Raw genomic sequence first — 23,386 nt, 5'->3', positions numbered from 1 at the left:
ACGCCGGAACGTGCGGGAATATGGCAGTGGGCCGCAAGCATTCAGGGTCAGAGTGCACCTTGCGCTACGGCTGCAACAGAGATGTGCACATCAAGCGACCAAGAAGTCTCGCAAAGCATATCACAGACCAAAAAGCGGCAAGTTTCTGATAGTAGGGGAGGATCTGCTTAAATATGTGATTTTGTTATGCGGCGTTGGATATGGCGTTTCACACAAAATGCTGTATTTTAAAGGACGAGAAAAGGCTGCTGCACATGGAATCAGTGTCTCGGATTTGAAGGTTAGCCATGGCTTGGTGATAAATTTTATGAAGGGAAATGGGCTTTCTGTTCAACAAAGACCATTATGCCACAAAATGCGGAATGATTTCAACCAAAAAGTAATTGATTTTCATTGCCTTGTGATTGAAAAGCGGAGGAATATTTGCTCAGCCAAATAGGAACCATAGGTCAGACGCCAATCAGTTTCCGTATGCCACAAAGTTGAACAATCAATAAGAAAGGGACATAGTGTTAACATACGTGCTACTGGAAGCGAAAAAGGACGATGTACTGCAATGCAATTCTCTTTGGCAATGCTTGCGGTAACAGGTGATGGCAGAAAGCTTGCATCTTATGTTCAAAAACGAAAACCGATGCCTAAAGAAAAGTTTCTGCAAGATATCCATGTTCGTATCCAAAAACAAGGTTGGATGGACACGTCACTCGTACAAGATTGGATACGAACGGTATGGGGAAATATAACAGAGGTCCCTCCTTCGATGCCCTGCCTTTCTAGTGTTGGACGTTTTTTTTTTTTTTTTTTGCCGGCATGTCATTATGATGTGCTTAATTGAATTGTACTTTCATTAGTACAAGTTTATTTCACTTCAGGTTGTATTGTCGGCTCCTAACGGGAAGAATATTTTCCAGTGTCAGGACTTTAAACCCGCGTATCCACCTTATCTAATATATCGTTTTGAGAAAAAGTCACACGCCAGAATTTTACGCCAAATGATGATTAACCGCAAATGAGTTGAACCAATTGCGTGTATATTATATTTGATGTATCTATTAAATGTAAAGGACTTGAATATGTGGAATGCAAATCAATATTTTGTATTATTTTATCTGAATTCCTCAAATAATTTACGCATCCGAAGTTATCGTGTGTAATTTGTATCCATAAAGTGCATTAATTGCACAAGAAAATCTGGTAACTGTTTGAGAATACAAAATGTCAGGTGGTAAACAGCAGCCTCATGTTGGCATTGACAAAGTTGTGCAAGTGACGTGTGTAAGATACGCCCAAATCGAGTCAATATCCAGTAATCTTTTTTAGTGATGCCTACCATGGAAATGCTATCACATATTTTATATAGCCTTTTCTCTTTCTTTTTGACTGCCTAGGTGGTGCAGTGGTTGAAACACCACTTATGCTTAAGTTTATCGAATGAAGTCCCGGCAGAATTCACTGGCTGGACATTGCAGAAATATCAATACAGTAAACCCTCATTAATTCGAAGTCGTTGGGACTCAAAAATCGGACTTCGAATTGCGTAATTTCGAATTAACCGCCAGTTTGCAATTCAGAAGTACCAACCCTTGCCGCGTTACAAAATTTTCTAAGGTCCGTTACTGCATGCAGTTAACCTTGATTAACAGTTTATACCTTTCAAATGGCATGAAAAAAGAACTATTTCTTAAATGTATCCAAGGTGCATTTACAGTATTCAAATAATGCACTTGGATATCTCACTGGCAAGCATAACCTCACGCAACGAAAGAAAAAATCACACAATTCAAAGACGAGGATAAATTATGCTGGTTCCCCTGTGCAAATGCATTATTTTTAGGATTTCTGTACTGTTTGCATTTTTAGATGCTTTGTACTGGCATGGAATTTGCCCAACGCCCTTAAAACATTGTGGCTTATCGAACTTTCCTATGACGAGGAGATAAAGTTTCTCGCTTCCGTGTGCATTGTAACGCACTGCAATGACTCCCATCCCCCACCCGTGTACGATTCCCTGGCTGGCATTTTCTTCTTTAAAACCATACATAAGACCGTTTGGGCTCGCATTAAAATAAAGTAATGCATTTTCATCGGCAATGACAAAATTGTTCGGTGTCTACGAATTTATCACACGAGCCACGTTTTTCATCAACTGTCGGCATCGGAAGTGTTCGCGGATTCTGTTTTTCCGCACACTGCCTGTTGCGTGATATTATGGCGTTCCATAAAAAGTTGAATACAGAATTCAGATTTCATTCAACTTAGCAATCGTGAAGCGCACTGTAGACCCACCGAAGTGAGTGTAAATGCGGAAAGCTACCCCTCCACGTTCCGGAACACGCGTTCTATTATCACGTGGATAAATTTACTCTGTGATGTACTATTGTTTTAAAACGTAAAGGCAGTTTCGAATTAAAAGTCGAAATTTCGGTAATGGGGAAGACATTGTACTTCAAATTATGAATTATCTGTATTTCGAATTAAACAATTTAAATAACATGCAAAACTGTATTCATGTTTTTGGGAACGAGAGCTTCTTTGAATTTAGGCGGGATTTCAAATTAACAGATTTCGAATTATCAAGGTTCTACTGTATGTAGTCATGTTAAAGGATTCCCTCAGTGTTATATTTCAGCACTTGGCCATTTCTAGAACACCATTTAACATTCTTCTTTTTTTGTATCTGATAAGGTAATCTTATGTGCGATTTGACATTCTTGTAAGTTCTTTTTTTTTTCCTTCCACTTTGTATCCTTCCACAACTGTTCTCCAAGCCTAGTATAAATCTTTAGTGTCTTGACTCTTTCCAGTCATTTTGAAAGGTTGATGTCCGTAGTGTTACTCGTAACACAAATAATTATTAAGCACTTTTCGGATTCAAACAATTTATCCCAATATTACAGAGGTCTTCAGTATCACTCGTGAGGGAGGGGGTTCCTTTGTCTATTGAACTTTCTGTATTTGAAGGAATTTACTGAGCAAGGCAATACCTTGCTCCTAATGTCTGTACACCTTGTTATGGTCTACTGACGGTTATTGCAGTTTTTCTATAACTGTTCAACCATTGAAAGATCCAACTAGTCTCCAGGCTGAAAATATGACAGATAAAAGATTGTGTGTATAGAAATTGTTTCAAAATAGGATTTTGTTGAAACTGTTTTAGATTGTAGATTTATTCTGGATGGTAAGGTATAACTTCATTCCTTCTTTATGGCTATTGTCAAACTGCACAGCTACTCTACTTTGTGAAATTATCCTTAGTTATTCTTCTGTTCTGCTCCATGTATTAGCCCTTGGATGCTGCTGGAAGAGGCAAATCTCAGAAAAAAAAATAAATGAATATGTGGTTTTGTGTCAGTATATATTTGTGTTGTCAATAATCTGATTATTCTGTTTTATAATTAGTGTTATGAAAGATGTGCATTATTTTAGACTGAAGAGCATTAGTTAACTTTCTAGACCTCTACCAATAAACTATTATGAATATGTGTGGGTAAAGAATATCTGTAATTGGAAATTCTACAAATTTGATATTAGGCCTAAGGATAAATTTAGTTAATTATTGTTGTTATGAGTAATATATATGTATTTCATTGTTATTTAATTTTTGATTTTTTTTTTTGTACACAGGCAAATTAGTGGTGCTATGATTCGTATATCAAATTGTGAAGAGCGAGAGGGTGGCAGCACAGATAGAACAATCACCATTACTGGCAATCCTGATGCTGTAGCCCTTGCACAGTATCTGATCAACATGAGGTAGGATCTGCTTTACTCGGTTAAAATTTTCTTTAAATGTGTTATTTTTCAGCTCTTTTAATAATCTTGAAGATACGTCACACAAAGGACAAGAAGAATTTTCAGTCTGACTTGGCTAGGCCTGAGTCTTGACCTTTTTCTTTCCGGGGGTCCTCTGTATGTTCCATCACAATGTTGTTCCTGTCCTGAGAGATATCTGCTATCAACCTTGGTGATGTAACCTGAGACTTGAACCTTATTTTTCCAGGGTCCTCTTACATAATCCACTACACCGTTGCTCCCAACCGTTTCTAACCGGTGCTATTTCTGCAGTGTTCCTGTCCTCGCCTCTTCTATTCCTGAAATGTAAATTTCACTTTGTTTACATCCTTGGTTCCAATCATCGCTTCAATTGCTTTCAAGCAGCTTTCATATTTTTGTATGCAATCGTTTACTCCTTCTTGGGATTATTCAGTATGTTCCATAAAAGAGAAGTGAGGTAAGACAGTATTAGAACCAGTTAATTTACCCTTAGTCCAACACCTCTGAAGTATTTCATGATTTTTCTACTCGCTGTTAGAACAGTTGGTAATTTTCTTCATTAGTTGTGCAGATGGTGTGATATTCATTGTTGCTGCCGTAGTGCAGGATTTACGGAACGTGTGCAGGTCTTCAAAAGTAATCTTTTGTTATTCGTATCAAATATGAATTTGAAAGTAGGTGTTTTTCTTACCTAATTTCTCTATTTAAAGATGCAGTGTTATATTCCATGCAATTTTACTGAGACATAAGACGTTGACTTTGCTCTCTCTTATTTAATACATAATAAACTAATCATCTTGACTCTTCGTACATTGGGGTAGAGATCATGTGTAAGAGCAAAGTTCAACTAAAGTTTGATGCTTTTGCTACCCGGTCGCTACTTGGAAATATTCCAGAAGTGTTTGTACAAACAAGTGACGTGCTTATAACTGGCTATGAAACGGAAATTGATGACTATGGGGCTCTAGGAAGACTAGATTTAAAAAAAAAGTATGTAGAAAACACAGTTGATGAAGAACTAGGAAAAGGCTAATGAACTGTAAAGCAACAATTGGAATGTACTAAATTGTACAAGGTGTGTAATTATTGCAGTTTTATTAGGTCACCAAAATTAAATTAAATGCAACCTATTCTGTTTCAAAATGCTGGTACATTTTGAAGATCTGGTTTAAGTGAGCAGTGATCTTCTATGATGTCAGCATTCCATGTGATGTTATCTAAGCTAAATTATTTGGGGTTGGCAGCGGTATTACCAAGTGACACCAAAGGCAGCTATGATCTGAATCCCACCCATTGCATGCCAGGTTTATTTTTAAACAAAGAAACAAGTGCATCCCTTGACTTAATCGCAATATTGGCTGTCATGGGGAATCAAATGATTGCTTGATGTATAGGTTATTTAAAGTTCTAAATCATCCTTGTAGCTTGTAGGTGGTTTTCTGAAGGTTAATGTGATCTGTACATAAGCGATGTGTGACCCCTTCTTTTAGAAAAGCAGTGGGACAGGTGCATCTTATCTCAGCATGCTGACATTTGTTTGTTGCTTAACTGCATGAAAATTATGAAAAACAGGAATGAGGAATTATTTGATCTGCTACCGTAGCCCTGGATTGGCTAGGCTTGTAACAGATGTTGTATAGTCAATGTGTCTCCTTGAATTCCAGATCTTACACTTTTGAAAGGAGTGTTCTATTTGAAAGACAGGCAATTTGGTCTTTCTACTTTGTATTGATTGACTTAATTTAGAGGTGCTACATCTCATCAGCTGTGATTAGTGTTCGTCGCCATAAGACCTATCTGTGTCGGTGCGACGTAAAGCCCATAGCAAAAAAAAGTGTTCGAGATAGTGACTACAGTCTTCATGTGTGCCTTGTTTTAAAAAGTACAGCTGGCATATCTATCTTGCATACTGTATTTACTCGTCTATAACACCTCCTGTCCTTAATTTTGGATTATTGGAGAAGAAGGTTTAAAAATCAGTAAAAGAAATATAAAACAAATCCATCAAGTGACCAGGTAGGCAGTGCAATATTTCAATTAAGGGTAAAACCCTTGCCTCCGCATCACCTGTGCGTGGGCCTTGGCTACTCTCTCATACAGCCTAGATATCTCAATGCACTTTCAGTTAACTCTGCGTCCCGCACAGCACCATTTACATGTAGTCATAATGTGTAATTAGGAAGCTTTAATAGTTACAAATTTTGTTGTGAACCTTATTGAGTTATCAGCTGCGAAATACTTCCGTTATTTAAGATCATCCTAATAAATACTTCTTTTACTCGTGATGGGTTACAGTTGGTCGATACTTGTTTCAGCTTGTATCAGGCCATCATCAGCTGACAGATAATTGTAAAGAATTATTTTCTGTTAACACAATAAACCAAAAGACATGCATTTTAAAATATACCATAAAACATTAGAATCATCATGAGGATCCGTAAAATTAATGTCATGATAAAAATGAATGTCTCTTTAAAACCAGTGCACATTAAAATATTTGACCCTTCTTAATAATTCTTAAAAATGATGGTACTTATTAATAAACAATGTCATTAAAAGCACTACACATGAATTTGGATGACTGCATGAATCCTCTGTTGCATCATAAGCACTCGTTTAATTATTGCATAGGGAGATGTACATTTTCAAGAGGTGTAATTTTAAAGAATGATGAACTAACTCTCCATGAGAATACACACTTCCCTTTGTGATAATAAATCAGAGAAGTGCATATGATGCAACAAAGGATTCATGCACTCATTCATTTTTATGTGCAGTATTTTTAACATGACACTATTTTAAGAGATTAATTTTACCAATTAACCACGCGGGCCGGTTTGACGTACATATCATGTCCGCGGGATTTTACTTGTTCAGCCGGTTCGACGTACTTCAAACAGCTAGTGCAAGCAGAAGTTAGAATGCCTATTACTCGTGTAACACTGCTGCTACATGGGATTTGTTTTCACCTTATGAATCGAGAAGTTACCTAATTTCATGCCATCTCTGTTTCATAATTAGAATTTAATTTATTGGTAGACTAAGAATTTGGGGTGTCCGCATGTAAATTAGAACTAACACGAAATTGATCGATGTCTGGTGCTTTTAAATCGTATCGATAAGGGATAGGACATGTGCCGTGCTCTATTTACTTTCAAGGCATTTGCTTGGAAAGGTATCACGTCCTTTCCTGCTATCTGGAGAATATATTGTGAACTATAGATCACTATAATTCTTGCCACTTATGAATTGGAAGCACCGAAGGCAATTACTGCGCAGATATTTTTTGCCTCTCAGGCTAGCGGCTACTCAGTCGCAGAGGAATGGCTAGGGGGTCTCATTCTCGTACGAGCGCGGAGATTAGTGGTTGGATAGATGACGGTAGTAGAACTAATATATCGGGAAGTGATATTTTCTGTAGTGATACGCACAGTGACTATGCACGCACAGCAAGAAGTTACTGATGTGGCAGACAGCGCAGATGAAGAACCAGCTTCAGCCATAATAACTCGTCCGCTGTTCAGTGGTTGTGGCAAGAGGTAGATGTCACAAGCACACAAGAGATTCCCTTCACGACATTGTCAGGTACAAGAAAGCATTTCACGTCTGTTTTTAGATGTTTTGCTATTTTTCGACGACCAAGTGATTGACCTACTTGTTCGAGAAACAAATAGGTACGCGACAGTGTGTCTACTTGTCGCACCCGGAGGTGGAAGCCAGGGACATGGGAGGAAATTTGTGTGTTCTTGGGGTTTGTAATGTTCATAAAGTCAGAATCCCAATCTGAAGAGCTATTTCAGCAGAGATGGATTAAAAAAAAAACTATATTCCATCAAAAAAATGGCAAGGGACAGGTTTGAACTTGTCTTCCGATATTTACATTTTGTTAATTCTACAGGGGATACATACATGGGACCTAAAAGCATTTCAAAATATGGCCTTTCCTGGAAATTATAAACTGAAATTTTCATGTAAATGTGTTGCTTTCTGTGTAAATATACTGGAAACAAATTTTAAAATTGGATCTCACCCAAATGATATTTTTGTGAATATGCGTATGATTATGGACAACCTTGAACAACAGGCATCACATATATTGCTCAAAAACATTGGAGTTGACCTCAGTAAGAAGTCGTAAATTTTCACAATGTTATGTTTCGTATGAATTCTTTAACTTAACCTCTGCTGAGCTTCAGTTAAAATACTGCCTGGAAAGTGAGCAGCTCTGGATTAAATTGGTGGCTTGGGGGGTTAAGAATGGTCAGATATATTAATGTGCTCTGGTTTTAACAGCACTCCACTTTTTCTTTCTTCCCCCCCCCCCCTTTTTTTCCTCCCCCCCCCTTTTTTTTCAGAGATTAATTTTAACGATCCTTATGCTGATTACAGACGTGCCAAGTCTCCCGATTTGAGTGGGAGACTCCCGATTTTTCATCGTTCCTCCTGATCGCTGGGACAGATCTCCCGAATGTCGGAGCCATATCCGTAATTTTCGTATTATTTTAAACTCTCGCGGATTTCCTCATTCTAACGATGTATGGCTGCATCAAAATCATATCAGATGTAAGGCTTTTCAGGCGTTTTGCTCTATTAACCAGCGTTTCGCCTTAGGTCTGACACTAGTCTCATCTGAGTGGGATGCGTTGGACCCTACCCACTGACGCTGGGGGGTGGATAAGTTCACCTGCAGGTGAAGCCCAGGTGAACTTATCCACCCCCCAGCGTCAGTGGGTAGGGTCTGACACATCCCACTCTGATGAGTCTAGTGTCAGACCTAAGACGAAACGCTGGTTAATAGAGCAAACGCCTGAAAAGCCTTACATCTGATATGTTTTATGATTCATTTTTGACATGCTCTGTTGGTGAAAAATATCTAATTCCCTCCATGGGAATTTGGAATTTTCCGTGAGTATGGCTGGTCGATAGTAGTTCTAATAACGATTTCACGAACCCGGAAAATCGTGTGTGTGTGTGAAAGATGTAACCTCCAATGCGACAGGTATCATGCTATGTACTGTGTACTTAGAACAGAATCTTTGTCAAAATTCTGTTCTTCCATGTAAATTTTTGCGCATTGTGTGCATTTTCTAATAATAATAATAATAATAATATATTATTATTATTATAATTGTGTTACCAGATGACAGTACAGGACACGGTGGCCAGTCATGTGCTCCTCTTTGTCTATAATACAGTGTTATTCGCTTGACTCGCTTGCAAAGAGAATTATTCTCTTTAGAGTAACCTAACCTCAGAAGTAGTGCACCGTAGTCATTCTACCCGGACCAAGACCTGCAGAAGTGCTCATGTTGTGTGTTAATATTTGTTTTGGGCAAAATGTCAAAAAAGAATAATTATGATGCAGTATTTAAAAGTGCTTTTAGGGAAGAGTTTGAGTGAATCCAGAAAGAGACCAACAATCACATTCTGCACTATATTTAGGTGTGATTTTTCAGTTGCACATGGCGGGAAATGCGATATACTAAAGCATTTGCAAACGAAAAAAAAGAAAAAAAAATTAGGAGAGTGTCCAATGTGTAGAAATAAAGCAGAAACTGAACTTTTAATGTAGAAACCAAGGTGTAAATCCTGTGGCGAATGCCAAGGCATTATTTACATCATTTACAGTAGAACATAACCAGCCTCTAAATTGTGCCAATCACGCGGGACCTTTGTTTTGCAAAAATGTTTCCTGATTCGGTAATCGCTAAACGATATGGGTGTGCTAGAACGGAAACGGCTGCTATCATTACAGAAATGTGCACAAAAGAAAGGGCGAAAATTCTATCATAATTGCAGGTGAATGCATTTTCTGTTGCTAGTGGTGGTAGCAGTAAAAGCTACTTGAAAATATATTTTAGGCCTGAACTCAATGAAATTTAGAGTTGTCTACTCTCTGTGCCTAATTCAGAAGGGGATGCTACTGGAGCTAACATTGCCAGTCTTTTGCTCTCAACTTTTCAGGAATTCTTCATTCCATTATAAAACTGCCTAGCTCTTGGTGGTGATAATGCTGCAGTAATGCTAGGATTAAAGAATTGTTTGGCAGGATGTTTTAAGCTGGAAAATAGTAATATAATCATTGTAGGTGCTCTTGTCATCTAATTAATCTTGCTGATATGATGATCGGGAATTCTGGGTTTGTTTTAGTGAACCCCTTGAAATCTAAGGAAAAGTGCATATTCTTTAAGTCTGTTAGGAAGTGTTTCTCTTCATTGTGTGACCACATAGTACACAAATTTAATTAATGCAGAAGTTGCAAATATTTCTACCTTAGATTTTTCATTAACAAGTGTCCGAACATTTTGACTAGTGGAACAGAACATTTGGATAAAGAAACTGCTATTGTGCACTCCCAGTTCTGTAACTTTCAGCTCGAAGAAACAGATCTGGCGAAAGGAAGAATTGATGTTCAATGGGCATTGGTAGGTCAGATGAAATCAGCTGATGGTGTACTTAAATATGACTGACTCTCTAAGATGATGCTTGAAATTTTATTAATTTCACATAGCAATGTAGAATGTGAAAGGATTTTTAGCAGAGTCACTAAGACAAAAACACAGTTCAGATCCTTGGTCTCTGAACAAACTTTGGAGAACCTTTTAACCTTGAAATCAATTCAACAAGGCAAGTGCTTTGAGCAAAAATTTAGTTCAGAGTTTCTGAAGAGGGCTAAGTTAGCTACTGGTGTGTTGAACAACAATTAGTCATAATGTGATCACCATGTTGAAGGATGAGAAGTCACATGTTCCTACAGTACAGGTATGTCCAGCATTTAGTATTCACATATAAATGATGAAGTATATATATATACACACACAGTAAAACCTTGTTAATTCGAAGTCGTTGGGACTCAAAAATCGGACTTCGAATTACGTGATTTCGAATTAGCCGCCAATTCGCAATTCAGAAGTACCAACCCTCGCTACGTTACATAATATTCTAAGGCCCGTTACTGCATGCAGTTAACCTTGATTCACAGTTTATACCTTTCAAATGCCATGAAAAAGGAACTATTTCCAAAATGTATCCAAGAAGGTGCATTTACAGTATTCAAATAATGCACTTGGATATCTCACTGGCAAACATAACCTCACGCAACGAAAGAAAGAAAGAAAGCACGATTCAAAGACGAGAAATCTATGCTAGCTCCCATGTGCACGTACTTTATTCATTGAATTACTATACTGTAAGCATTTTAGATGCCTTGTATTTACACAGAAAGTGCCCGATGTCCTTAAAATCGAACTTTCCTATGACTATCCTTGTACTATACGCGAACTTTTTCTTGAGCCCGATTTTTACGGAATGGGGAGTAAGGAGGGAGCGCTGTTGGTTCCAGTTATACTGCCAACTGGATGGAAGTGAAATATCTGAATTGAATCGATAATATGATCGATCTATATGAATTTTCTAAACATTTATTATCTTACGTCAACAACTGTATCACGCATACATTATTTAACATTATATAACATTTCTCAATGCGAATCTTGTTACTAGCATGAATGATATAGTTTGGCTTTGCTGTGTGAACAACAACAGTTCTAGTTCGTAAAGTGTACGCCAGATGTCGTACAGCGATGAATGAGGGATCCATCGTTTGTGTTTCAAAGGTTGCCAGTCTGGATGTTGAAGATAACCGAAGTCTACTGATTCAGCACTAGGGAGCTCAAGAAAAGGTTCGCGTATAGTAAGATTTCCCGCTATGGCACTTCTCTTGTACTTCAGAAATGTAAGCACTTGCCGCGTCACAAAGTATTCTAAGACTCATTAATACATACAATCACCTTGATTCACGGTGTAAACCTTTCAAATGCCATGGGAAAAAACTATTTCCAACATGTATCCAACAAGGTGCATTTACAGTGTTCAAATAATGCACTTGGGTAAATCACTTACAAACATAACCTCACGCAAAGAAAAAAAAATCACACAATTGAAAGACGAGGATAAATTAAGCTGGTTCCCCTGTGCAAATGCATTATTTTTTGGATTTATGTACTGTTTGCATTAGATGCTTTGTACTGGCATGGAAAGTGTCCGACGCCCATAACATTGTGGCTTATCGATTTTTCTTATGAGGAGGGGATAAAGTTTCTCGTTTCCATGTGCATTGCAATGCACTACAATGACCCCCATCCCTCACACTTGTACCGGCTGGCACTTTCTCCTTTAAAACCGTATGATCGTTTGGACTCGCATTACAATTAAGTAATTCAGTTTCATCGGCAATGTCAATATTGTTCGGTGCCTACGAATTTATTATAAGAGCCACGGTTTTTTTTCCCCCCCTGTCAACTGTCGGCATCGCCAGTGTTCGCCGATTCTGTTTTCCCGCACACTGCTCGTTGCGTGATATAACGGCGTTCCTTAAAAGTTTGAATACAAAAGAATTCCGATTTCATTCAACTTAGTAATCATGAAGCGCACTGTAGATCCACTGAAGTGAGTGTAAATGCGGAAAGCTACGGTACCACTCCACGTTCCAGAACACGTGTTCTATTGTGACGCGGATAAATTTCGAGTTGAAATTGCTCTGTAACATACTACTGTTTTAAAATGTTAAGGCAGTTTCGAATTAAAAGTCTAAATTTCGGTAATGGGGCCGACATTATACTTTGAATTACGAATTATCCGTATTTCGAATTAAACCATTTCAATTACATGCAAAACTGTATCTCATGTTTCCGGGGACGAGACCTTCTTCGAATTAGGTGGGATTTTGAATTGTCGAAGTTCTACTGTATATCTAGGCCAAATAGAATTCTTGATATATTGAAAAAAAAAATGAATTAGTGTATGTTCTGCCATCAGTGATGTGTCGTAATACGTCGCGATTCACTGCCAAATTTCTCCTGATTTTTCACTTTTGAAAGTTGGCATGTCTGTGATTAGAATGTTTTAATGTATATTTTTCAATATATCTCTTTTAGTAAGAGAATGATTATTCTTTACCATTGTCAGTTGACGATAGCTTGAAAACAAGCCCTAACAGTGTAACTCATCACCAGTAAAACCTTTATGCATCGTTTTTCAAGGGGGAAGAGGAAAATAATGATGTATGCGCGAAAACTTTAAATGGGGTAACATAGATATTGGGGGGAAAGCAAAAGAATATAATACGGTTATTGAATTTGGGCATACTGTAATTCTTTATGTAAACCTCACAGAGGCATCAAAATATTGTGACGATGATATACGCTATGGAAAAAATAGACATAATTTTTATGGTGGTCCTTTTCACTTTTCTTTACATCGCGTAGTAATTGAAACCCATTAAGGTCAGTTTTCTTACTGCAAATTGCTGCTATAAGTGGATATGGCAGCGGTAAACTGCATTTTCAGCGAAGTAAGATTTCAAAGAATGTGTAATTTTTCATTATTTAGAATTGAAATAGAAAGTTGGTAGATTTCATTTTGTTCTTTTCTCTCTCTCTCTCTCTCTCTCACTCTCTCTCTCCCCTACTTGTTTAATGTCGCACTAACATATCAGAAGGTTCTTGACGACAGAAGGATGGGAAAGGGCTGGGATGAAAATGGTATTGGCTGGTGTCGTTAATTAAGGTACAGTCCCAACCTTTGCCTTTGTGAAAATGGGAAACATGGTAAACCATGTTTAGGGCTGCAAGCGGTGGAAATCAAACCCACTATCTCCCCAGGGCAAGCTCACAGCTGCGCGACTAACGCACAACCAACTCGCTCAGTTGTTTCGTTCTTTACTGTACATACAACTCTGTTAGAAATATGGTGTACGTTCCTAATTCACGATCCATGAACTGTTCAGTCAATTTCTGAAAGATGGATAACTTAATCATGGGCATTTAAATTTTAATCACGAGCATGAAGTCGGCTCCTAGCTGACCGTAATTGTAGAGGGGACAAGGGGTGACGTTCGTTATCTTGATCTTGGGAAGAATGAAGGGATGCACCAATATGGAGGTTTTTTAATAGTGGGGTACTTTGCTAACACACTTCGCATTTACATTCACTACCGCAGACACTAACATCGTCCAAGTCAATTCGCAAAACGCCCAACCTAAGACTTGACTATATACAGATGACACACTAATCCTGTTGTCGAGCCTACGTACTGTCTACACACCCTAACAAATAAATTCTGTAACACACAGCATCCTAAATCTATCGTTGAGCAGAAACTGGGACGTCTAATCATCCGTATATTCGTATGATACGAGCAACGTCCTAAATGTATCGTTGAGCTGAAACTGAAATGTCTACACATCCTCTACAATGTCAGGCGAAATCAAAACTTCAAACACAATCGCTGATATTGGCGAAACTCTAGCACAATGAAATGAAACTAGTCACGGGATGAAGTTTGGAAATATAACAATGTCCATTCCTTCCAATAAAAACGTGAAATTGAAATTAACAACGAGCAGCTACTTTAATCTGTGACTGAAACACATTCTCAACACACGCAGTGAAGTTCGGAAAATAAAGTATAAATTCAACATTTGCCTAACTTTACGTAAATATTGCCAAACAGTAATCGCCACCATTACGACATTCAATGTAATCCAAGCACGAGACTTCCGAACGGCCTACCATTCTCAGCATTCAAAACATTTCATCCATGAACTGTCCAGTGAAGTGAATTTTCCATCGATCTACACAACCAAACTAACACATGAATGAATGAATGAATGAATGCTCTAATGAATGTAAACCTACAGCCTATTTTCCAGTCATTGACCGGGTCTGGGATCTAATGAATGAAACATGTAGGCTGTTGTTACAATAGGGTTGCCGCTCCCAAGGTGATTTATTAATGAGTGATAAATGCTGTCTGTCTGTTAGGCCATCAGCCCAGAGGCTGGTTGGATCCTCAAATAGCACCAACAAAGGTTATGCAGTTATAAGGAAACCGCAAAAACCAATGGCAGCACCAAAATGAGGCGTAGTAGGCTAGACGAGGAGTGAGGTAGTTTGCCATTGCTTTCCTCGCTGGGTCAGAAAATGCTATTGCAGCACGGCTGACCCTATGAGCAACACCTTTCATAACACTCAGATGCACTAGTCGTGCTCTGAATGTCATTACTCAGCACCACCCATGCCCCAGCAGCTTCCATATTGTCACAGCCATGGATGAGACTGGGACTTCTGTCAAAGCTACACTTTACTCTGCCCTGTGCTAAGAGATGGATACAAAAGTACTGTATCCATCAAGAAATGGCAGCAGGCAATGATAAATGCTGTGAAATGATAACGGAGAGTGTTGCTGGAATGAAATATGACAGGGAAAACCGGAGTACCGGGAGAAAAACCTATCCCGCCTCCGCTTTATCCAGCACAAACCTCACATGGAGTGACCGGGATTTGAAGCACTGTATCCAACGGTGGGAGGCAGATGCGCTGCCGTCTGAGCCAAGGAGGCTCTTAACACTTTAATAACGTCCAATATTCCATCCCACAATGTTTCCAATTAAATGATAATTTCGACTCCATAATAAAAAATTATACTGAATGGAAATTTGTTACAGTAATAACACCTTGACCGTGTTTCAGAATACCCTCTGTGAGGTCGCTTATCATAAAGTGCACTATGCTGGTTTTACATAGACTCGTCATTTGGACTTAACTGCCAGCTACTTTAATCTATGACTGAAACACAATCTCGACACACGCAGTGAAGTTCGGAAAATAAAGTATAAATTCAACATTCGTCTAACTTTACGTAAATATTGCCAAAACAGTAATCGCCACCATTACGACATTCAGTGTAATCCAAGCATGATACTTCCGAACGGCCTACCATTCTCAGCATTCAAAACATTTCTATCCATTTCTTCTACAGAAATTGTTTGTCATGGGAAATTTTTGACTTTAAATCATAAGAGGCGTTGCAACGCGCTCTCTTAGAATGTGACCACATTAAATTGGTCAGCTGTTCTGGATTGCTAACAGGATATCGTATACATCCTGTCTCAGAAATACCACATTTTTAACATACAGCCTGTCTCAAAAATTCTTTTCCATCGACAAAACATAGCCTACATCGCGGCTACGCATTCATTACTCATGAAATACAGGCTTCCTCTGCCTTCAACATTCTCATAACTATTATCATAACATTTCATTTCAACACAATCCATTTCTTCCTGCCCAAAACTTTCAAATACGAATATTCCCATGACGAACAAAGTTACGAGAACCTTTTAACTTACTTCATCACATCTTTCCAACTGCAAAAACAAAGATAACATACCGTGATTTTTGTATCACAAAATAAACGGTGTTACAAAATTTATGCTTCCCAAAAATAAATATAACTTCAGACTTCACTGGATTCCGGTAAAAACGCAATTCTCACTCAACATTACTGTTAAATACATGTTTTAACATAGAAAAATTTATCCTGTTGTAAATATTATTATTATTATTATTATTATTATTATTATTATCTGAAATCATAGGATATTTAAGCCTTTGCTGGCCGGACCTAGTGTTTACAGTGCACTATGTCTTCTGGTATAGGCTAGAGGAATTTTGTTACTTTCATAGATCTGTCTCTGTCTTATCCTTGGCTTCGACAATATGAAACTGACTGAGGTATGCGCGATGCTAGTAATGCCATTCCTTATGCAGCCAGTCCCTGCCATGAATGGTGTGAATATGTTGTTCATAGGGTCAGTTGATGAATGCATTTCAGTGAGCTTGGCAGACTGATATGTAATAGCAACTCTGGCTCGGTGAAGAAAGCAACGGGAAACTACCCCACTCCTCATTTCCCTAGTACGCCTCTTCAGTGATGCCTAGGCCATCTATGACAGCTGATAGCAGAGCTGTTGAGGATCCCACCAGCGGAATCGCTGACGGACTGAACATACATATTGTACCAGGAAAAGTTTTTGGGTAAAGGGCATGAGTAGGACCTCAGGGAGTGGAACTTGGTTTTGGAGCCGATACAGAGTAGGATAGACTCGCAGAGCAAATAATAGATGGTTAAAAAAAATTTTAAAACAATTTATTAATTCTTCACCCTGCAATATGATTATTGGACTCAAATCTGACATTGAAATTAAAAGTTTGAACGTAATCTTCCTGAATTCTGTTCATGAAAATTAAATGAATATCACTGATTCCAAAGTCTTTCATATGTGAGAATATGAGGTATTGAATTTCCACCTAAAGTCTTTCTAAACATAAGCACACACTTGTAATTGCAAATTGATATGAGAAATTAAATTTCTGTTAAAAGTTTTCAGTTTTCAGTTTTGTAAACCTTGATATATAGCACACTTGAAAAGCCTAAAGTCTTTCTATGAGATATGAAAATGAAATTTGAAATTAAATTAATCACTCCTGAGGAATTATGAGAACTCTGAAATATTTGTTCACACGCAGCACTGAATTTTCCACTGTTCAAAATTAATGAGAAAATTTTAGTCAGTTTGTTACTACTCACTTACTGAAAGAAATGTTGCTACAAATGTTGAAAGATGGACATCTGGAATGTTCCGTGGAGAATCAGGATCGGCGATGTTCCCTTAACACACCATGTTGACGTTCCCGATGAGGTGATGACGGCTGGAACTGGATCATGTAGAATTGCAGCTTGTTAAGGTGATTTTTTGCACACGAAAAATTCACTTAGTGCGAGTAGTTATCACTGATACTGTCATTTACTGTTCAACACAATTTATGGCGTAATTGAACTTCAAGGCGTTAAATGAATAATCACAGTCCTTCCTGTATGAAATACTATTTTCCTGGCTCAGTCTGGTGGTATTTGAAGGTGCTCAAATATGCCAGCCTCGTGTCGGTAGATTTACTGGCACGTAAAAGAACTCCTGCGGGACTAAATTCCGGCACCTCGGCGTCTCCGAAAACCGTAAAAGAGTAGTTAGTGGGACGTAAAGCAAATAGCATTATTATTATTATATGAAATACTATTTAAAGTCGTTACTGAAAAGTCCATAATTACACACTTCACACTTGAAAAGGCAAATCATAGTCTATAATCACAGTCTTTGAACACAGTCATTAAGTCGCTGAGGATTATTTTCTGATTTTCTTATTATAACGTCATATTACCTCAGAAAAAGTTCTTAGTACGTCATATTACCTCAGAAAAAGTTCTTAGTATTCACCCAGATTACTACTGTAAGTCGTATACTAATAAGGCGTGAATAAAGAAAGACAGTTCAATACTCGAAAAGAAATGAGTTCTGGTGATTCTACACATTAGTTTCTGTAGAAGTTCAATATCATGTGAAGTAACCTAAGTCTACACGTTATGATATATTCTGTGAACGTTAAATATTTGATATTTGCACTTCAATAAGTTCACTCATATTATATTCTCAAATGTCTTTAGAATTAGACTGTAGTCACGACGCGACGTACGAAATACATTGCGACGTCTTTTATAATTCTGTCGGCGATATAACTTCGTGTTCTGGAAACGCGACAGTAAGTACTTTCACCGTGACTGCGCGAACATACTGTACACGGGTCGGTCTCTCCTCTGTCTCACTCACACACATCTGTATACTCCTCCTTGTACTGCGCTGCTCTGCCTGTTAGCCTTGACATATATATGCTGGCGCTGGGAGGGGTGATTTCTCCTGGCCATGTGACCGTGAGTGCGTAATTTCTTTTAGACTTTAAATTATTATAACTCTACAACCATGCGATGAATTAATTCGAAATTCACAGGGATTAACTTTTATGACGTCCGCTACGATTCAGCGTTTGTCCCGTTGAAATTGGTTAAGGCGTTGAAAAGCTGGCAAAAGAAAATTCTTTTCGAGAAATATCTCTAGGGGACGTGAGCTTCGAGCGACAGGTGACGTCACTTGACTCCGCCTAGTGCACTCGTGGAGTCTGGCACATACTGGAACATTCTTTACTTAGATGTTCGTACGTCACTCCGATCTTTTATGCTGGAATAACGTTTCTTTCAATTGATAAGGACCAGGACCTAGGCTTTCCTGGTACAATATACATAGGATATTTGAATTTATCTTGTTCACCAAGACTATATTATCGTTATCACATTCCTAACTTTTATCAGCTTGAACAATATTTCTTCGATTTTTAACTTTCAGATCGAGTGTGTGAATATTCGTGGGGGTTATATATATAAGCTCCGAGATGATGATGATGATGATGATGATGATGATGATGATGATGATGATGATGATGCCGTGGTCATGAAGTCTTGTGGTGCAATCCTCTAATTTCACAACTGCTGGACCACTCTTCCTGAAATTTACTCCAAAAATTCCACCAAAACGGTGTAGTTTTTATATTTTTTTCCATACTTGCAACGGGCGTAATTAATTAATTTCTGACGTGTAACTTTGCACGCTTTATAGGATTTGACCTTTGCACGTGTCGTTAATCTGCGGATACAGACGCCAACTTCTATGCAGGCTTACTTACATTCATTTTCACAATGCGGATTCTGTCTTCATTTAATGTTTATTACTAATTTCAGTTTTTTATTCCTGGATTAACTATGTTGCCAAAATCTCTCGTTGTGAAGTTAAATTAATCATTACCGAAATCAGCCGAAGTGTCCCGGCATTTCACAAGCGGGTGGCTTGCTCGCTACTGTGAGTTCGGTCTCACGGTCTTGGAGGGTGTTATAATCTCGCAATAAAACATGGCTGCGCGGAAAAGTTATTTGTAGCTGCAATATTTATCTGTAATATTTATCATCGTAGAATTATGGGTTCAGTACTCAGTGGTGCAGGATATATATGCATATTGTGTTTAGTGAAGATTACTTTGTATTTGCGATGGTACAATTCGGCCAGTTATCCTAAGTATAGGGATGTCTTTTTTACAATAATTGAGAGTTTTCTAATACTCATTTGTTTGGTGAGTTGTTGGAATACTGTAGGTGTCTTCTGTGATTTGGATACTTTCTTCATCTGTTGGAGATTACCATTTTCGTAAAGGCCTGCGTTGAATACTGTTCGCTTCATTGATCCTGCTTTCTGTTTGGTAATAGCTTTCAGGTTAGTTATTTTATTTGGCATATGCTCTAAAAAATTAAAAACCAACATGGCATCAAATTTTTGTTTGATGTTTATATTATGTATATATCATTTAATTTAAAATCCTCCCTCTGTTTCCGAAGACTTTGCCTGTTGCCTTTAACCTGTGTTGCCTTCTGTAGTTAGTGCCAGTTTTAATCCAACACGGAATCCATATTTATTTTTATTTTTTTATTTTAAAAAAATTTCACAACCTAATATAACTATCCATGTACAGTCAGTACCGTAGCAAAGCAAGAGACTGCCATTCAGTGAATTGGGGTTTTATTTGGGGGGTGATTTAAAAATGGTTTTAAATTGTTTCATTTTGGTAGAAGTTAACCATAACAAATTATTATGAGCATTATAGAATTTTTCTTTCCATTTTTATATTTCCATGTTTATACTAAATAAACTTTCTTTAAATGGGTGGGATGTTCGGGTGTCTCTTTAACTTTTTTCTTCTTCTTTTCTACATTAACTGTATGAATTATTTGTCTTTCGTTAAATTCTTTCATTGGATGGCATTCTTTGCTTGCATCCTTTGTGTTAATCAGTGAGTGTTCAGGAATTCTGTCCATTCAGTCATCTCATGAAACGTCACGTTAAATTTTCTTAATGACTATTATTTACCTGATTCATTTCCCAAGTATGATTTGTTATATTGTTGCATGTCCTGGCATCATACCCAAATGTAATATAAATCACTGCAGTTTTGCATTCTTATCAAACTCCTTTTTCTAAACAGATTCCTGAACGTCTTTAATCACCATTTCATTTTGTATCGACTACAGTGACATGAAGTCTTCTCCAACTCCTCCTGAATATTGCAAGGACATATTGAAAGGCATATGTTCTTGTAATACTAAGGATGAGCTGGGTTACGGTTGCCAAATGTTACTGTTGTCTATCACTGTGGTTTTTTTTTTTTTTTTAAACTACCTGTTTTTAATCCTTGCCGTTTTTTCCATGTCTCTTTTCCCTTCAGTGTCGAACTGCAGAAAGCTAACCTTGAGGCCCAAAATCCTGCCAATCCTGGGGGTCCAGGCAGCTCGACCGCGGGCTCGAGCTCCAGCGGTCCCTCCTCCGCGGCCGCCTCCCCTCTGGCCAGTGCAATTCCCCTCGCCCAGCTGCTGTCCAAACCTGGCGCCCTGAACGCGCTGTCCAGCCTCAGTGCCCTGGGGGGACTGACGGAGCTGCTGGGGGGCGCTGGTGGTGCCGCCCCTGTGCAGACCACAGGCGTCCATCGCTCACATAAGACCTACACTCCCAGGTTACGCAGTCCGGGCGGGGGCATGGGACCTCAGGATAACAGCAAGCTTAAATCTGAGCGTAGCAAGTTCGCGCCCTATTGAGTGCGTACTGGGAGTTTAGGCTGATCAGCACTTTACAGAGAAGCCTCTTTAATATATTAGAAACAAGTGGATCTGCAATTCTATATTCATCCTGACACTGTTTATCGTTGGCTGCAATTGGACTTCTCGTTTAAAAAGAAACGTATGTTGACGAATGCATTTGTTGACAGGGGTGTCAATACCTCATCTACCCGTTTTTAATTCTATTATTGAGGTTTTCTGTAGTGATTGTAAATGCAAACAGACCAATGTTTCCATGTAAGTTGCAGTCATTTGTCACTTTGGACTGCAAGGTGTACAAGAAGTGAAGTACTTCGCAAATCTCACTTAGGTACAGTTAGGAATTTAATTACAATCATGTTGAAACACACACATGCATATACATTTATCTTGCATCATTTCTGCTACATTTTATGTTACATAATGTGTAAGATTCAGAAGGTTATAGGTGTATGCTCATCATCATAGTGTTGATTTTATTTTTATTTTTTTAAATAGTTTACTGAATGGTCTGCACCTAGCCTCCATCATGATTTTAAGATTTTTCATTGTATGTGCTGTGTTTAGAATAATTGTTATGATTCCAAACTTTGTGATAAGTTTTCCTTTTGGTGCCACAACTGAAGATAGTTGATGAACCGGAATTTGACCCTAATCTAGCCTATGAAAGATTTACTACAATGGATTTACAGAGAAGAGACGTGGGTAGTGGCTTGTGTTTGTTTTTAATCTCTTTTTTTGAACTTGAGAGTAATTGGGATGTGTGTGTTTTGAGTACATGTTGTTGACTGTTTCTCTAGGTCTATGTACATTAATACATATCAGTACAACGTTTAGAATTATTTTTTACAAGATAAGTTTGCTGACGAGTGCTTTTTAATGCTAAAGGCTGTTCCAAGGAAGAGATTATGTTTTTACTTTTCATTTTTTTGCAAGTATGTAACAGAGGCAGTCATTAAAATTAACACTTAAATAGAACAAAGTTATTTCTAGTGTTAATGGTAAACGCATTCATAATTGTATTGAATTCGTAAATGTACCCTCTTATATTAAAGTATACAACAATAAATTCCATTATTAATTATTACCGTTTATTTTCTGTCATTGATGGACTTCAAGCATTAAGTTTTACTATTCCCAGGTCGTGATCATTGCATACAGTGAAAGGCTAGAGTTAACCTTGATGAAGAAAAATCATTGTGGAATCCAGTTTGGTATAAGACAATAACTATATCAAAATAAAATTTAAAGGAAAGGGGGGAAAAATAATAAGAAATCCCATATGTTTTGGTGGGATTTTCATCTTTAAACATCTTTAATGAATCAATGAATAACCAAAACTATTTCATATTTTGTCTGTTTTTAGCAATTACAGGATGTATTAGCATCCCTATTTCCATGTTAAGATAATAACCATTACAAGGTGTTTAGACTAGTTTTGTTAGTCCATTCTTAGTGATGTGTGATACTATTAAAATAGTTTTGTCTGATCATTGCAGGGTAATAAGAAATCTCCTGTAAATGGATTATTTTATGTATGAGTAAAGAGAAGGAACTTCATCCAAAAAGAATTTGAAGTTGTGCATTTTTTTCTTCAGTCATCCTTCCTTGTATGGTATATGGTTTAGTATCCCTTATATGCTGTATTATGTTCTGGATAGTTGATTTGAGTACTGCATGTTCACGAGTACTCAATATTTGCCTGTTTAAGTATGTTACATTCGATTTACAATACTCGTAACATTATTAGACAGGTTGGTGCAAAATGTACAACCTTGTGTGATAGAGGTCAATGGTCCAGTCATAAAATGTTCTCCCTGGTTAGGGCATGCTTCTATATTAATTAATCAATTCTAATTTTATGAATGGTATTGGGAAGTACGCTGTTAGGTAGCATGTTTCTTCAGATTTTAAAGACTTTCGTTATCCCAGTGCTCCGTTGTTTATTATTACTTGCATAAAAATCTCGGTCAGTTATACTCCTTATTAAGCAATTATCAAACTTGTATGAGAAGTTAATTTAATATTGCAGACAAACCTACTGAGAATTAATTTAGAGATCCAGTGTTTTTCAAAATTTGTGACCCAACACACATTTATTGAAAATTGTTTTCTATGCTGTCAAGCACATTCGAGTTGGAAAACATTTTTTAAAGCATCACAAACGATCTCTCTCTCGATACTCTCTCAAGCAACAAGTTGGACTTCTGTCCTACCTGATCAGCCACCACCACCTTAAGCAGG

At 37.8% G+C, this 23,386-nt stretch overlaps 1 protein-coding gene across 5 annotated transcripts in view; it reads left to right on the top strand.

The window, feature by feature from the left end:
• The window catches only part of mub (poly(rC)-binding protein mub), a 339,328-nt gene extending 316,615 nt beyond the window's left edge, over positions 1-22,713 (top strand). For all 5 annotated transcript variants that reach the window (XM_067137631.2, XM_067137630.2, XM_067137627.2 and 2 more), the window contains 2 exons: positions 3,625-3,753; positions 20,776-22,713. In XM_067137631.2, coding sequence (XP_066993732.1) covers positions 3,625-3,753; positions 20,776-21,142 — 496 coding nt within the window. In that variant the 3' untranslated portion in view covers positions 21,143-22,713. The remainder of the gene's footprint in view (positions 1-3,624; positions 3,754-20,775) is intronic.
• The last annotated feature ends 673 nt before the right edge of the window (positions 22,714-23,386 follow it).

This window comes from Anabrus simplex, chromosome 1 (genome assembly GCF_040414725.1).
Source record: "Anabrus simplex isolate iqAnaSimp1 chromosome 1, ASM4041472v1, whole genome shotgun sequence".
Lineage (NCBI taxonomy): Eukaryota > Metazoa > Arthropoda > Insecta > Orthoptera > Tettigoniidae > Anabrus > Anabrus simplex.
The sequence above is the reverse complement of the archived record's forward strand: the minus strand, read 5'-3'. Positions and strand labels throughout refer to the sequence as shown.